The 16973-nt window shown below is 46.4% G+C and overlaps 1 protein-coding gene across 3 annotated transcripts in view; it reads left to right on the top strand.

Moving 5' to 3' along the window:
- LOC119172902 (nephrin-like) overlaps positions 1 to 16973 on the top strand; it is a 352980-nt gene that overhangs the window by 285563 nt on the left and 50444 nt on the right. For all 3 annotated transcript variants that reach the window (XM_075893718.1, XM_075893719.1, XM_075893717.1), the window contains exons 3-6: positions 7388 to 7509; positions 7912 to 7969; positions 11364 to 11516; positions 13424 to 13591. In XM_075893718.1, coding sequence (XP_075749833.1) covers positions 7388 to 7509; positions 7912 to 7969; positions 11364 to 11516; positions 13424 to 13591 — 501 coding nt within the window. The remainder of the gene's footprint in view (positions 1 to 7387; positions 7510 to 7911; positions 7970 to 11363; positions 11517 to 13423; positions 13592 to 16973) is intronic.

Here is a 16973-nt window from a genome sequence, read left to right as displayed (position 1 = left end):
CGCGTGTGGAATCGGTAGGCACGAAAACAGGGACCTACCAACGAAAAAAAAATTATCATTCCACCCCGCTCGGTATGGATGTCCCGGTCGAGGACTGCGCATCTCACATTGCCGTCGAAGCGTCTTCGTGGTAGCCTCACAGCTGGAACCACACGATAGGAAAAACTCCGGGCCTCCTTCATGCTTCTCCTCCAGTAGCCCGTGTGTGCATTGTGTGTTCTTTGCACTCGATGGCGCGACGCCTCTTCCCCCCCCCCCCCCCATGAGTCGATCGACAGTCGGACAAAAACGAGACAAACATGAAGGAGAAGGTTGAGACAGCTGGTAAGGAAAAAAGTTTGCGCGGGAACAGGGCGACGAAGGAGACAGCAGCGATTTGGGTCCTGGTAGGCAAAGGGCAAGTGACAGCGGCGCAAGAAAGCCCTCGCTGCCGATGGCGGAACAGGGCCCTGATGTTTGCGCAGCACTTGACCCAACGGCAACACGAGACTCTCGCTCCATTGCAGAACGCATTAGACAAACATGAGCGTGCTGCTTTCGGGCGTAGACCTGGGAGGGGATGGGCTACGTCTTGCTTATTCACGGGGACGGGAAACCTCGCCTCCTCTGTTTCTTTGCCCCTTCCAGACGGTGCCAGTGCGCGCGCTTCTTGCGCCGTCTGCCGCGTAAATGGAATTGCTTTCGCTCTGTTGTTTTGACTTATTTCTTGCACCGACTTTTGTTTCTACGCGTGTGGACACTCGCGGACCCAAAAGGAAATTTGACGTCCTTTCGCTGCCGTTTGCTCTCGCCTCAGCGGTTGTCCCTGCGCTTCAGACAGTGTTTTCCCTAGACTCGGACCATGCATTAGAAGCGACGTGTACTGTTTGGAGGCATTCAAAAGGTAGGCTCTGGCGGAATCTGAGAATGTACTGGACGATGTGAGATTTCGCTCCTGCAAGAGACAGTGCAACTGTCCTGTCACTGTTTGTGAACGCCGAATTGCACTGAGATCAGCGCATTAATACTTTGTTTTTGTTTTATTGCTGAAAATGCCGGGATTCCAGTGACAGTGTTATCGGAAGATGTTCGAGAAGTAAAATAAATGGTCCTAAATATTGGATAAAGTGGTGTACGTTCACGTTTTTTTTTTTCGTGTTTGTCAACTCGGGCGATTATAACAACGATACCCAGCAACTGACCTTTCCAGGGAAAATTTTGCTTCATGCATAATAATTGTTTCCTATGAACTTGAATGCAAACAGCCAGCTCACACTTAGAGACATCAAATATTAGAAAAAATCAATAGAAGAGCAAAAATAGGCTTATTTTAACGTTCCACTATAGAGACAACAAGCTATTCGATATACCTATACACGAAGTGAAATTCTGGTGGGTTGGTATGAATTCATGTCTGAACAAGTTAGCGGGGCACAAGAAAAAAAGATACCGTCCAGTCTTGTTCCTTTTCTCTAACGGCTTATTAGTGCTACTTGTTTACATATGCATGAGATTATAGGCTGGCAAATCTTGTGTCACAAAGACTCACACAAGAAGTATATCTGGCGCTTTGGCTACACTCGAACTCAGGCTCACCAAATGTTTCCCGAGACACTCACGATTCGACACTCACGAAAATTCGCTTCAACTGGGCTCGCTCGGACTCAAATTCACTAAACAATTAATTATCCGGGCTCTATAAAACTAACAGTTATGCCTTTATCTGACTCACTTACGAGTCCGTTGGCCTAGCATTGGCTTTCTCAATAATGGTGTCAATACTCTTTAGCACGAGTATCTCACGTCATCGGTGCCCTTCTTTGTGCTTTTTGACATGGTACCTTCGAATACGAGTCGTAAGAGCTGAACAACAAGTAAGGTCAGTTTTCTTGAAAGAGATGGTAACATACCATATATTCATCAAGCACTTTCCTGAAGGAGTCGGCGGGGAGGGGGAGGAACAAGGCACCCCCCTCCTACGTTTAGACGCCTCTAATTAATGAGTATTTATATTGTGTATGAATAACCCTTAATTGGTATACGTGATAGTAGACGTAAGTGTATATAAGCATGAATCTGAGTAACGCTGATAGTAATTCTTAAGATGAGTTGATAGGACCACGGGTCGGGAAAAAAATGAACTCACCAACACTAATTCAAGAAATATGTCTTTGGCTTTGGACTCACTCGGAATCAAACTCACGAAAATTATCCTGAGCCTGACTTACTCTGACTCGCACTCACGAGAGGTTTCTTCAATCGGATGATGGAGCTCTACAGGGCCCTGTTTCTCGGTTTCCTCAGATATAGCTTGCCCGTGCTTAGCAATACCTGCAAGACCAATGTTCGTATTTTACAGGCAGTACAAGCCCAAGCGCTGAGAGTGTGCCTCGGTCTGCCCAGATGTACGTCAACAGAAGCAACAATTGCAATTGCTGGCGACTATCCAATACAAACTCACATTGTTGTTGAAGTCCTGAGAACACACATCCGACACTTCGCACGTGCCCCCGGCCATCACCTTGCACTGCTGTCTTCAGAGAGGCGCCAAGCATCGTTCGCCAAAATTATCGTGAAATACAACGATAAACTTCCCTCGGGCTTCACTCATGCATCTAAACCATCCATACCACCTTGGTGTCTTATTCGACCCACAGTGCATCTTAGTGTACCAGGGATCCGGAGGAAATCTGAGTTTTCGTCGCCCGTGCTGAAACAACTGTCTCTTCTTCTTTTGCACGAGAAATATTCAGACAGCATACATGTATACACCGATGGTTCCACGAACCACCAGTGTTCGTCAGGGGCAGTAGTTATCCGAGCAAGAGGTGTTACCATCAGCTTTAGGACTGACCACTCCACGGCATCTACAGCAGCGGAACTGGCTGCTTTGCGCGCCGCACTTTGTGTGATCAATCGGGAACCACCGCAACAATGGTCGATTTTCAGCGACTCAAGGGCTGCCCTACAATCTCAGCACTGCGTCGCGGCCCGTACGAACAGCTTGTTTTCGAAATTCGATGCCTTCTCCACACTTTACTCGAGAAAGGGCATCATGTGACGCTTCAATGGCTGCCAAGTCATTGCGGCATCACAGGGAACGAACATGCCGATACTGCCGCGCGGGCAGCCCTTGAAGGAACACGAGAAGAAGCCATACCACTTTCGAGGACTGATGTTGCCTGTAATCTTCGACGACTTGCGCGTGAAATCACGTTTTCACTATGGTGCCCACCAAGCATCGATACGAATCGTCAACACCACCTGTCCTCTTTGATGGCTCTCCGCATGCACACTGGACTCGACCGAAGAGAAGCCACCCTACTTCATCGCTTATGGCTAGGAGTGGCATTTACAAAATCTTACTCCTTTGTCATAGGAATGGCCGACAACGCTCTCTGCGATGCCTGTCATTGCGAAGAGACGCTACACCACATCCTGTGTGACTGTCCATTGTATGAAATCCAGAGACAGTCACTGGCGTCTGCTTTTGCGCGCATCGACAACAGCCAAATGTCTGTGGACACTATTCTGTCAAGTGCCCGAGAGAAGGCATTGCAACAGAAGGCGACGAAAGCTCTGTTGAAATTCCTACGCGACACCGACTTGAATAAGCGACTGTAACAGCAATGTCACACACCGCGAAAGACAAGACTGGACTATGACTGAGTGTGCACGCGTGTGCTGCCGAATGTGCTGTTTCTATCTTCCCTCTCTGCTCTCTTTCATCTCCCCCATCTCTCTCCCATGCGCAGGGTAGCAAACCGGCTGCCTATAGGCTGGTTAACCTGCTTGCCTTTCTTTTCCCTCTATTTTCCTTCCTTCCTTCAATCGGACTCACTCAGACTCAAACTGAACAAAATAATACTCACCCAGAGTCAGGCTCGGACTCGCAGGTCCTTATAAGTTTGAGTGAGTCCGAGTGAGTCGAGTTTGCCGACCTACGCGTTTGATAGACAATGTTAGGCGCCCGACAAGTCGTTTCGTGCAAAAAGATTTTTTCCACTGCAGTGATCCGATGGCAAAAGCCCCCACTATTGTTCGTAAAACTAAGATAGAAACCTGTGCAGCACAACCGAAAGGGAAAATGAATTGTCGAGGCAACCTCGTGAAAATTGCTGCGGAAGGAAAAGTCGTTTCGGAAGTAAAGCCATTAACGGGGACGTTTTACTGTCGATACGAGCGCTGCTCCACCGTCGCAATCGTTGCGTCTTCGCTTTTTCGCTTTTTTTTATGGAATATGAGTGCAGCTATACTTCCTTCACTTTCTGTGCGAAAATCCAGCCGTGACTGCGCATGCACGAAGAGCATGCATTCTCAAGGTGCCGAGTGCTAGGACTGAACGAAGTGCCGGATATTGACGAAACCGAACACGCCATAAAAAGGACTTCGGCGCGTGTTTATAGGACGGGAGGTTGAGAATGTCTTTCTTTAACGTCTCCTTCGAGAAGTAAAACGAAAGTTTGACGGCCACTCGCAGGTGATTTCACTCTAAGGAATCGCACGGACAGTTACTGACGAAAAAAAAAAAGAGCGATGAAAATGAATGACTTGTTGCAACACAGCGTACGAGGCATTTATCATCGAAGAAAAAAAAAAAAAGAAGACTAGGAGAACGTATGCCATTAAAAATGTTGGTACAAGAAGAGCAAGCCTAGCGTGCTCTCACTGATGTGAGTTGGGTCGGTTCGTGTTGCGTAGAATACGGGAGGGAAATTTCGTGCGATGGGACTACGGCCGCAGCAGTGTGCGCCTTGGAAGCCTCCCAGTAATTTGCGTTCGCTCACGTTGCGTTACGTAACGTCGTATCAGGTGGCGATACTTCCAGAAAGTTTAGAACTGTTGCGGGCGAATGAAGGTGTACGTAAAAGTATGAAACTTTTTTACATAGAGTGGCTCAATACCGCTGGTTCTTGCCGTGATTTCAGAACTATAAATAAGATCAAGGAATGGAAAACCAATAGGTTGGCAATCCGAGAAACGGCGTAAAGGAGAAGAGGGAAGCTTGCGATGGAAAATCGGCAAACAGGGGGTTTGTCAAGTCAACCTTTGGACAAGGAGACTTGTCTTCCTCAAGTACGCTGAGGAAGACAAGTCCTTTCAGTGTGCGGCTGCTCACTGAAAGGACAAAACTAAACTATACCTGAACTATACCTGAATCAAAACTCAACTATACCTGAACTGCCCACAACCGTTCCTTCGAGCGCTCGGGGCTATGTTCCGCCTTCACGGCGGCTGCGTAAGGATTGGACGTGAGACCGCATACGCGTAAATCCAGTCTGTGCCGTGTTCCACAGCCAATCAGATCAGTTGGAAACGATGACGTCAGCGGGGCAGAGCGCGTCGCTTGATATATGGGCGGTTTAAAACGTGTTTGGCCAAGTTGCAGCGATCTGGAGCAATTCGCAGTTTTAAAGCGTTGTACAAAACTTACGCAGAGGGCTCAAACTGGCCTCTAAATTACCCTTGGCACTTGGTCTACCGGCCCAATTTGTCTGTGAAAAATTGTCAAAACCGTTTCAGGGTCCCTTTAAAGAACACCAGGTGGCCAAAGTTAACGGAACCCTCATATATGGGGTCCCTAATAATAACATTGCCACCTATGCTCCTTTCTGTGTTTCATGTGGCCGGCCCATCACACGTGTAGATAGTGCCTTGCGCAAAGCACGCCAGGGTATCTGAGTGTATTCGAGATTGCCTTGTGGTGATTTCTTAGACGTGAACGTGCACGCGAGAATAGTTGATTCATTGGAGAACAAACGAGCCACTATTGATAATGCTGAGATGATCGACACCCCATGTATAAATGCCTACGTGCCTTGACATGGATCAGTCGATTAATGGCCGAAGCTCTGTTCGCCGCTATCAAGGCCCGTGTGTATCACTGTAATCTCACTTTACGTTTACCAGCCACAGGATCGTCTAAACAAACAGTTTCATCACTATTGTAGGCGGCGGAAACTCCCTATACCTCCCATGAAAATCGCTCTCGCATGCTGCTACGAAGCGGCAGCGCCGCTTTTACTACTGGCGGTTGCCGGGCACCCTACTATAGAAATAAATCATGAACTGAAAGCTTCCAGCGTGACGTTACTGGTGAGGCCACCAAATATAAGGAAAGGAGGGTTGCCGCAGATTTCCCACTTCGCATCCAAGTGTGAATACGCTCGCGCCTTTTTTCAAGTCCTCAGGCCGCTTGCGCAATGCGGCCATTCGTAGAACTTTGTTAATCATTTTAAAATTTTTGTTGTTGTGTTTTAAAGCGGCGAACTTTAAGCTGACTAATTTCTCAGTAAGACAAAACTCCAACGACACAAATCCCTTAAACTTTTTTATTGCACGTTTTGTATGTACAAAAAATCACGGCACATCCAAGGAGCGAATGATGATGAGTGGGGCGAAGCGTCTGTTCGTCCGTATGTCCGTACGCCCGTGCACGCGTCCGATCGCGTTTGAGAACGCAGACGGCGCACAAGCCGTGCGCAAGCGTCTTCAACGCGCCCGCCGCTGTGCTTCGTTCATGCCCCACTAACGATCTGCCACGTACGGCGACGATACAAAGACTGAGAGAGGCACTCGTTCTCCGCGCACTCAGGAAAAGTGCGCCCGCAGCCAATCAGATAGTAGCGGTGCACAGCGCCATCTAGAATAGCCTCACTCAACTGCAGTTTCTATGTACCTCTATGAAATATCGCCGTCTATTTACTGTTCGGCAGAGACTGCCTTCTTTTCTTTCTCGTCTCTTCTTCTCTCGGTTACGCGTGACGCGTGACAAGGTTAGCCTAAGAAGAGCTTCGCCCCTAAATAAAGAGACACACACGTAATGTGAAAGTGTCGATCTATAAAAGCAGGTTTAACACACAACTGACATATACGGACCGAACATAGTGAGCAAACACTGAACCCAAAATATCCAATCCAATCCAAAAATTGTCAACATGGCCGTGTCGTATTTGACTCCATCACGTCTGTTAAGACGGCGCGCATAGCTTTCTTACAGAATGTGAGTACCAAACGAGACTGAAGTTTAGAGACGTGAAGAGTCTTCAAGTGTTCAAAAGTTTTTGAGAAAGAACGTCGCTTGAAACGGTGTTTCAGCAAGTTCTTGAGCTGTTGTCAAACCATTTACAGCCTCTAGTTACGCCATGTACTGAGAACTATGAATGCGTCAGTTTTCAAGTCTGTCCAGCCATTCCATCTATTACTACGATGAGAGCTGTGTTTCTAATCGTCTAGTTTTATGGGCTGCGCGGGGGGTCCTCTTCAAAGGCAACATGATTTGTTTGAGCAAGACTCAGGTCCTTGTTATTGAAATCATGCTTGCAACGTCGTAACGTGCAGTTTCTAGATTTTGCATAGATGTTTCGAAGGACTTTACAAACTATGGTGCTGTTGTTTGTGTTTGCAGGCTTCAACCGCAGCATACCTGGATACCCTCGGTACGCAATGATCGGGGATCCCGCCCAAGGCATCCACAACTTGAGGATAGAGAACGCAACGCTAGAAGACGACGCTGAATACCAATGCCAGGTAAGTGAGAGAACATTCGAGCATTCAAACCTCTCACGTGGCCCTTGTAAAAGGCAACGATGCAGCAAAAACGTTTTAACCTGACTGTCGGAACTTCGTGGATTGTCGAGGTATGAGCGTATTGTGGTGTCGATATCGGGAACTTTACCTAATTAAAAACTGCTAATTGATGAGTAGTAATCCATTTTACGACCTATATAGGGCAAAGAAAAGACATGAATAAGTGAGGGATGATGAGAGAAGCAAAAAAACAGAAGATAGTCAGTAAAAAAGCTTTGTCATAACAGTGGTATATTGATCACTCAAACCACGCACGCTTTTGTCATATTACTTGAGTTTAAAGCAACGCTGTTCTGATTCTTGACTTATTTTTTTGTGTGCGCTGCCCTTTTCTATTCGCAGGTTGGCCCGACTGCAGACCACAAGGCTATCCGAGCGGATGCCCATGTCACTGTTTTGTGTAAGTAATATTAGCCACTGAGACCACATACACTGAGCTGTCGTGTGCGTAATGTTCAGTGTACTGCAAGAGCTGATGACAACAATGCAAGAGAGGCACTTCATATCGTGTCTCAGGAAGGCAACCTCGAAGTTGAGTTAAAACTACGAAGGCGACGAAAAACCTTGAGCTAGAGTAATTTCTTCGCGTACCTCTCATGTGCCTGCCATCAAAACATTGTAAGACGTGGCGCAATGTCATAAGCAGAGGCAAAAATATATTGTGTGGCTCATGTTCAGCAATTGCTTCGGTAACAAAGTGCGCCTAACGACTCCAGGATTCACAGTGCAGAGTGCTAACCATTACACCATGAGACCACCGACTCCAGGATGCCAGTTCACCAAAAGGTGAGCGTCTTAAACACGAGGCAAATTGCGCTAAGCTACCCGAAGAAATTGCACGGAGCTGCGCCGAGCAGCGAATGCCGGCCCATATGCCAAGTCAAGAGGGGCGTATAAGAGCTTCCGCTCTAACCCCATCCGTCCACGCTGTCCGCGCAGAAACGACCTGTCTCCAGCAGGTCGTCTCCTTCGCGCCTTATGCTTCCGTATCCCGCGGCAAAATGTTGGCGATGCCCAACAACACATGCTTACTTCGGTGCATATAGAGGCTGGTGGCGGCTCTGCAGCTTTCCTAGATATCAGAGAGAGAAAAAGAAAAAGAGGGAATTCAAGGAGAAGAACTATTGGGTCTACAAAACCAAGTACGAGAGAAGCACCATGAAAAGCGCGAAACGTGGGTATAGGCTTAGAAGCCTCTCCGGCCAACTCGCGATTTTTCTAGCCCGTGGACGATGGTTGGCCTATGGCCGGTTGCGCCGTCGCGGATCCTGAAATATCCGCGATGCAATCCTCCTCTCCCATCTCCCCCACTTCACCTCGCCCCTCGGGTGCGTTCTTTTTTTCTGCTTTTATCTTCACTTTCTTCGGTGCAAGTGCTGCGATCTGTGGAGCGTTGAAGCGCGCCCAGATGATTCATCATCTTCTGTCAAGGCGCATTACTCCAGTCATCCGGCGATCCACCAAGATTCTTCAACTTTTAAGCCCGTAGAAAGAATTCCTTTCTCGCCTTTGTTCAGCTTCTTCTTGGCCAGTTCTTCCGCATTTTTTTTACTTATTTAGTTTGTTCGGATTTAGGCCGTCAGTGACGAGACTAGCTCGATCCTAAGCGCGCAACTTGGCGTTCTTGGCTTCCGTTTTGAAAGAGGGAAGCGTCGTTCGAACTTTTTACGCTTTTTTTTCTCCCTTCAACAGCGTTGAAGCGGGCGCCCAGGTCGGTTGCGTCACGGCGGACATTAACTCGAAGTTATGTCTTGTTTTCAGTTCCACCGAGCTTATATGGGGAATACTTTGATCGGGTTAACCTTTCGGGCCTCTCAGTTTTGAGCCGCCGTAGGTGTTCAAAGGAGGAGAAATGGTTTTGTTCAAAAGTGAGAAACTGCTGACGGCCCTCGCGAAGGAAGAATATATGTACCGAATAGTCAAAGTTTTTTCTTTACTTTATCTTTGCCAAATTTGCTGTCCGTTTTATTACATCTCGATTGAGTTGCATGTTCACCATTTTTTTGTGAAGCCTTGGGATTTCTGCATCGATGCACCCCCAAAAGGCTCCATTGCAATACCATTACAGTCTATTTCATCCTGATGGATCTTGAAATACAACAATAAGTTATAAAAGCATTGCAGCTGCACAAAAAAGTATTATTGAAGTTCATATGAAAAGAAGTTATAGATGGTCAACTTGTGCATGATTGAGTAGCCATTCGCCCTGCAATGAGCCAAGCGAACATTTTTGCTTAGTCATGACTGCTACAGCGTTGAACAGCTGCCAACAAAAACGATTTGACTTACAGGCGGCGGCATTCCGTTGATGTGCAGAATGCTAGAACTGCGCCGTACGAACGTACACACATGTTAAAAGTCAAGTTCTCATGTAAGACCAATAGAAACCATCCGCCATATGTATATTCAGATGTTAAGCTCTCAAGGCTCTAATACATAACGGTCTTCAGGCACTGCATGTTCATGTCTAATAGCAAATCTTTAGCTATTTCCTGCGACTTTCGCGCATGTGAAGTAGCTGTCGAGAAGATATTGCGCGCTTTTTCTTAGTACATCGTGTGCACTTCATGCATAGCAGCTGCAGACTCCTGAACTGTGTTTGTAGACATACATAAACCTAATACATCAACGTTTCTCATTTCTTTTTCGCTTTTTAATGTCGGCCTCGTCGAAGTGTAGCCGTCTATAGGCTGAAGGAGTTGAGACGGTAACCTCAAACTCATCACGCTTAGAAGTGTAAGCCATAGAGCATCCGAATCAACTGCAGTTAAAGAACGTTAGCTTGAGTGACCGGTATTTTTTTTTTGCCATTACTGCACACAGCATTCACTCTCATATGGCACCGTTCTTTTACATAACATGGTGGTTAACAAACCAGCCTCACTCGTGTGATCGATCCGCTAACGTTTATTTTTTTTATTAAGCATATATTTTTTATAACAATAGTGAAGTTGTTCTTCATCGGGCCTTGCATGTCCGGCACTCGTGGTGACGTTTGTGAGAAATGTACACTGGCGTGCGTCACAGACATTGGGTAAATCCAACTGCTCACAAATTTCACAAAGTAAGGAAGGCGGCAACAGTTAACCTATCAAATGGCATGCGGGTTACCATAGCCACCCCGCTGTTGCATGATATTTTGTGGCTATACAAGTGGGCGGCTGTGCTGCAAGCTGAAAGCTTAACAAAAGGTGCTTAATAAAGAGCAATTATATAACGAATCTAGAAGATTCGCGAAACACAGAAATGCACTGCCCTACGAATGGACCACGACCAGCTTCGCCATTTAATTGGTGTCTGGTTGATTTTTGTAGATTTTTGTATTTTATGATAGTTTTATTATACTGTAGGCCGTGCAAAGACAGGGATTGGGGATACGTGCAAAGACACAGAAATACGTGCAAAGACAGGGGTACGTGCAAAGACAGGGATCGATTGATTGATTGATTGATTGATTGATTTGTGGGGTTTAACATCCCAAAAACCACCATTTGATTATGAGAGACGCCGTAGTGGAGGGCTCCGGAAATTTTGACCACCTGGGGTTTTTTAACGTGCACCCAAATCTGAGTACACGGGCCTACAACATTTCCGCCTCCATCGGAAATGCAGCCGCCGCAGCCGGGAATCGAACCCGCGACCTGCGGGTCAGCAGCCGAGTACCTTAGCCCCTAGACCACCGCGGCGGGGTGACAGGGATCGATTGTCCGTGACCACGTGCCTAAATAGTTAAAAACAAATATGGCGCGTCTGTGATGTGCATTACTAATTGCTTTTATTTCCTGCGTGCGCAGTGCCCCCTTCTTCGGTGACCATCACAAACCACCCGAACGGCAGCAGCGTCGAAGTTCGTCAGTCGGAATCCGTCAAGCTCACCTGCGTCGTTTCCCAGGCGAAGCCCGCAGCGCAGCTCAAGTGGTTCCGCAAGAACGTCGAGCTTCGACCAGGTGCGTGACACGTTTACGATGTGGCAAACGGAGCACGCCGCAGATTCCTTCGTTGCCGACAGCTCGCAAGAGAGCCGTAACACGCGTGGCAGAGAAATGAGCGCCGCAGATAGGAGCTGCCACGTTAGGAAGCTTTCGTGACAGAAAATTTACTGTGCGACCAGTCGATGTAACTGTTGCAGGGATAAGACCACCGTTTTCTTTTAATGGCGATAGTCTTTCTTGGGATACTTCAACGCAGAAATTTTGGTGTGTCTGTCTTTCTGTCTGTCAATAGAACCAGCCTTCCAGCGAAAATTCAACCCCTTGTTCAATGACCACTCTTGTCCTGATGGCTGCGTTCATACTTGTGAACATTGTCAATTAAAAATAGATTTTACGCATTATTGAGGCAAACATCAAGACGTGGGTATTGGGCAGTGTGTTTCTTTATTTAAAAATGCATAAATACATCATTTTCAATACCGCAATGCTGTTAATACGCTGCGCGGACAATGCGACGCTAAGAACAAAAAGGCGAGTGTTTCCTATAGCTTCGCTAAAACCAACGGAAACGACATGGTGCTGCCACCTAGCAGCTGCTCTGCGACATAAAATACTTGAATGTCTCATTACCAGTTCTAGATGATGCCTATTTCTCACGCTGTGTAAGCCCTTTAGAAATAACTTTAATGCAGTGTAGAGTACCTCGAAGTAATCCTTTTCCGCCTCTCCGTAGGCGGGCGAGCAGGACATCAACGCACTTCTACGGAGACAGGAGACTATCATCTTTCCACATTCTTTGCAAAGAAACATGCAAATACGCAGTTAATTTGTTCCCGCTTTTTGTTTTCTGTGTTCTTGCGCCAGTTTTCCGACAAAGATTTTCTTCTACGCAAGTACACCGCTTGTATTTTTGAACAATAAATCTTAATGATGTTTGTTAAAGGTTATTATTTATTGATCTTTATTTCATCCGCCCTCTCGATACAAGAGATCCTTACAAATAGAACACGAAGGGGAGTCACGGTGTACAATCAGCCATTTGAAAACGAACATTTAATTAGGCGAAGTACTCTTGATGGAGTACGATGCGGTGAATGTGTCATGAACTCTGATCAATTGTTTCGTTAGTGATGCCTGTGACGCTATGATGACTGGGAGACGTGGCCTGGTTCATACGCCATGTTTATTCCATTCTGCACTTCTTCCTTCTCTGCCTCTATGAACCATCACTTAATACGACACACTTCCGATGAGGAAGTCACTTTTCTGGTGACTTGCGGTAGCGTGTGCAACAGATATTTTCTTTAGTTCTAATTGTCATTGCTATTCCTTTTTTCTATCCGAGTGAAGTAGTTCCCATTTTAAAACAGCCAGTCCCAAAAAGACATACCTTCACAGTCTGCTTCAGATAAATAGACAGATTAAGAATGCTTCCGTTTTTCTTTCACCTGATTCAGACTTAAAGGCAAGGGTTAAACCTCCCGTCACTTACAGACTTCTTTACAGGGGAGGTCAATGTACATGCTTGATCAAAACAGCAAGTCGTGAAATAAAAGAGCGATGCACGTCACCTTGCGTCATCCGCTCTCATAAATATAGAAGACTGACATATTGAGTTGCATTGTAAGAGAAATTTATTCTCTTATCGAAGCAAGATGGCGAGTTGGGACAGTTGGTTGACGTTCATTTAAATTTTTTTGTTGAGCACACACACAAGAAAAGAAACAAAACATGGACAAGATAAAGTAGAAAAGGCTGCGCTGTTTTGTCAACCTCTTGGTTTCCGTGTTTTTAGGTGCGCTTAACGAAACTTATCAAAATGAATATCTTATTGAAGGCTAACGGTTTTCGGTATGCGGACAAAAAATTGAAGTTGCTTGATTCTGTCGACGTCATCTTTCTGTCATATTTTTTTCCCTCAGACAACGTGCAGTACAGCGTGGAAGAGAGCGAAGGCGGCCGCCAGAATGCCATCAGCAGCCTGACGCTGACTCCTCATCCGGAGGACAACGGTGTGGTCTACACGTGCGAGGCCGTCCATCCCGCGCTGGGCACACCGCTCTCCACGTCCGTCAAACTGGACGTGCTATGTGAGTGATTTGTTGTGTTCTCACTCTCGGAAGTGCAGATCGTCTTTTCAAGACACGCTCATTTTTTAAAAGATACTTTCATCGTGTCTTGGGACAAACAATCGTCTAGTGCATTATCATTTCGGTCTACAATGACCCTACCGCAAGCGTACTTTCAGTTATATTCGTCAGAGAGGGCTATCTAGACAATTGCCTCACTATGTAGCATACGCCCACGAAAAGAACACTGACATTGCAGCAGGGCAGCTATTAAGGCGAAAGCCTTCAATGTATCATACTCGCATCCGTCCGTACGTCCGTGCCCTGGAGCGGGGCCAGCTGTGGTCTCTCCCCATTACGCTCTTTCATCTATCACGTGATTGCTCAGAGAGTGCAAAAAATGAAACAATAAAACAAGAACATACAAGAAAAAAATAAGGAAGACATGGCACAGTCAAACAGATTAGCACACGTTTCGCTGAACACTTTGGAGTTTACAAAGTGTTCTTCAATTTCTTTTACTGTACTTTTTTTGCGTGCGGGTACGCAACAACGTTTGGGGATGCAAGCGGTTCTTACATGTTTCATACATTGAGCAAGCTCATTTCAAGTTCGTGGTGGGATGATATCGTTATCAGGAGGCACAAATTGAACAAGGCGTAAGAAGGAAATGCCTCGCAGAAAAGATTCGTCGCTCGCATCACCGTCAACACTATTACTGCTGACATACCGCAAAGAATACACGAGCTTTCATGAATCCTCTTTTAAGTATAACAAATTCTTAGTTCAAGATGGGTTCTAATCCATCTTTATTGACGCCATACCGTATGATGGCAGGCACGTCAGCATCGGTCCACCCACGACGATGACGTCAAGGCCTCAAGTGTCGATGCTCTCCAGTATCCAAAGGTGTAAACATGCGCGCGAAACGCCCACGTCATAACGAAGTTCTGAAAGTTTTCAACGTGTTCGGAGGAGCCGCGATTCATCCGCCCGCGGCACGTGTGCACCTGCGCCTTAACCGAGCTTTCCTGCGTGCGGCGCTGTCGGGGCCCACCGATGGCCCCCGGCGGCGCCCCGGCACGTCATACGAAACGAGGTGTGAACTAGACGAGACGACGACAGAGGCGCCTTCGTAATCGCCAACTAAGCCTGGCCTGCAAAGTGCGCTCATCGGCGGCGGGCCACGTGCCATTCGCGACGGGGAAAGTGGCGCAGATCCCCCCCCCCCCACACACACACATTTAATCGCATAAATTACGCCTCTAGGTAAATTGGAGGAGGCGCACTCCACTTTAGCTCCCCATCTCGCCCCCTCTTTTCGGGTGGCGGTCGGGTTTAGGCCGGGAAATTTAATTTGCAAATGCGTCCAGGCTCTCCTACGCCGTCGCTGGTGGTGGGTTCAAGCAGCCGTCCATACGGTGCCTGCTCTGTACGCGTGTCGCTTCAGCTGGCAGCCCGCCTGTGGAGCTGTGTTTACCTGCGTCATTTTCGGTGCCACGGACACGTGTGTACAGTCGCGCAAAGCCTCTGCTTCACACAATGCTGTGAGTGAATCAGCATTTATAGTTCACAGGCTAGGGAAGAGGGGGGGGGGGGGTGCATTTTATTGTGTCTTGGTGGATTTCAGCTTACATACATGCAATACGGGGCTACCTGAACTACTTGATAGGCGATGACCGGGGGAACCTAAAGATAGCGGAACCAACTCCAGCATTTCCCTTTCCAATATAATTCGATAACAGCAGTAATTGAACTATGCACTCATTGTTCCTTTTATTGTACAATACTTTTTATGTGAATATACGTAGGAAGAATGGTAATGCAGGAATAATCAGCCCTCAAATTTGTCAAAGCTAGAAGATCACTTATAAACAATAAAAAAATGCTTTCTTTAAAGAAATTGTTTTTGCCTTAAAGATATCTCCAGCAAAAGCCTAACATTGATTGGGACTACAGAGTGTGATCCATAAATGAAAACGTCATCTTGACATAGCTTCCTGCCTGGCGTCTTGCAACGCTGGAATGCGCTGCTAAAGAAGCCGCACTTAACGGAGAGGGATTGAGCGACGGAATATTGAGATAATCACAAATAAAAATATCGGCACTAATAGCACGTAGGGGTTGAAGACGGGGATGGTAAAGTGCGCAAACGATATTTCTTTCGTAATAGGCACAATTTACGTGCTTCACACCACATTTGGAGTCCGTGGAGACCCACAGAAGTTCTGCGTTTATATAGGCTTTTACGTGTAGTTGTATGGTGGGGCTCTTATTGCTCAATGCTCGTAGCTTAGCTAACCCATGGGATAGTAATGCATTTCTATTAGTGCTAGCGACGAGAGACTGAGCATTTTCGCAAGTGCTGCGTTTTTTTTTTACCCAAGCAGCGGTGGCATACTGATACGAATATAATCGCTTTTTGCCGTTCCGAGTAATTAGTTCAAGAGACGAGGTGCGTCTATTCCTGTTTTTTCTTCTTTTTCTGCCTCTTTCCTCTTCAGCAGGGTCAAAAACATGGGGCGAGCTTCATCTCCATAGGAAATCAAACAGATCTAGTGTGCATGTAGGCGGATATGAGCGAAACTAGCAATGTAAGCATTTCAGCATTGTGTCTTGGGAGAGGTGTTCTCACCGGGAAGTACGTGATAGGCAGACGTCAGACGCAGTGACGTACGGTGATATATTGGTGCATGCTTGATCAAGGTGTATGAACTAAGGAGACATGCAGTGCCGAGAGCCAAAAGTTGGTGTCGTGGACATATAGTTGTTTCAGATGCTTGCAATTGACACTGCAGCAGTTATCGAGAAAAGGGGCCCTTAAAAACACTTCATTAGGAAATTACAATGACATAGTTAGCATAAAATTTCTGAATACTAATAGAACATTGTTGTGGACTTAACGTCGGCCGATTCCACTTGTAAGTATATGTTGAGTATAATTTAGGTTTAAGAATTTTGATTTCGGGGATTTTGCGAATGCGTCCTGCCTGTACTCGCGCCGTGCGCCCTCTCGATATTCTCTTTTACCATAAAACAAAAATCGGACGCTGACCGTCAGTTAAATTTTGCCACTTGATCTCATGGTGTTAATTTTTAACGGCTATCGTGAAAAGATGCACACATAAAAAAGGGAAAAAAAAGTGAGGTCAACCTGGTGCGTATTTCCTGTTTGCTAACCTGAATAGAGGTAAAAAATAGTGTCAGAGAAAGGAAAGGAGAGTACGTAAAAAACAAAGAAAGTGCTGTAAGCATTTTTTAGCTAAACTAGTAAAAGAAGAATAACATAAAAACGCTGAATCATGCTTCGGAAAAAACTTTTGTTGGGCTTGTGCCCAACAAAAGTAAATATTGAGGGCGAGTGATATGGTTGGCCGCTGTTAGTGAGTCTTTGCGATACGAG

This window comes from Rhipicephalus microplus, chromosome 4, assembly GCF_043290135.1.
Source record: "Rhipicephalus microplus isolate Deutch F79 chromosome 4, USDA_Rmic, whole genome shotgun sequence".
Classification (NCBI taxonomy): domain Eukaryota; kingdom Metazoa; phylum Arthropoda; class Arachnida; order Ixodida; family Ixodidae; genus Rhipicephalus; species Rhipicephalus microplus.
This window is presented reverse-complemented; position numbering and strand designations above follow the sequence as displayed.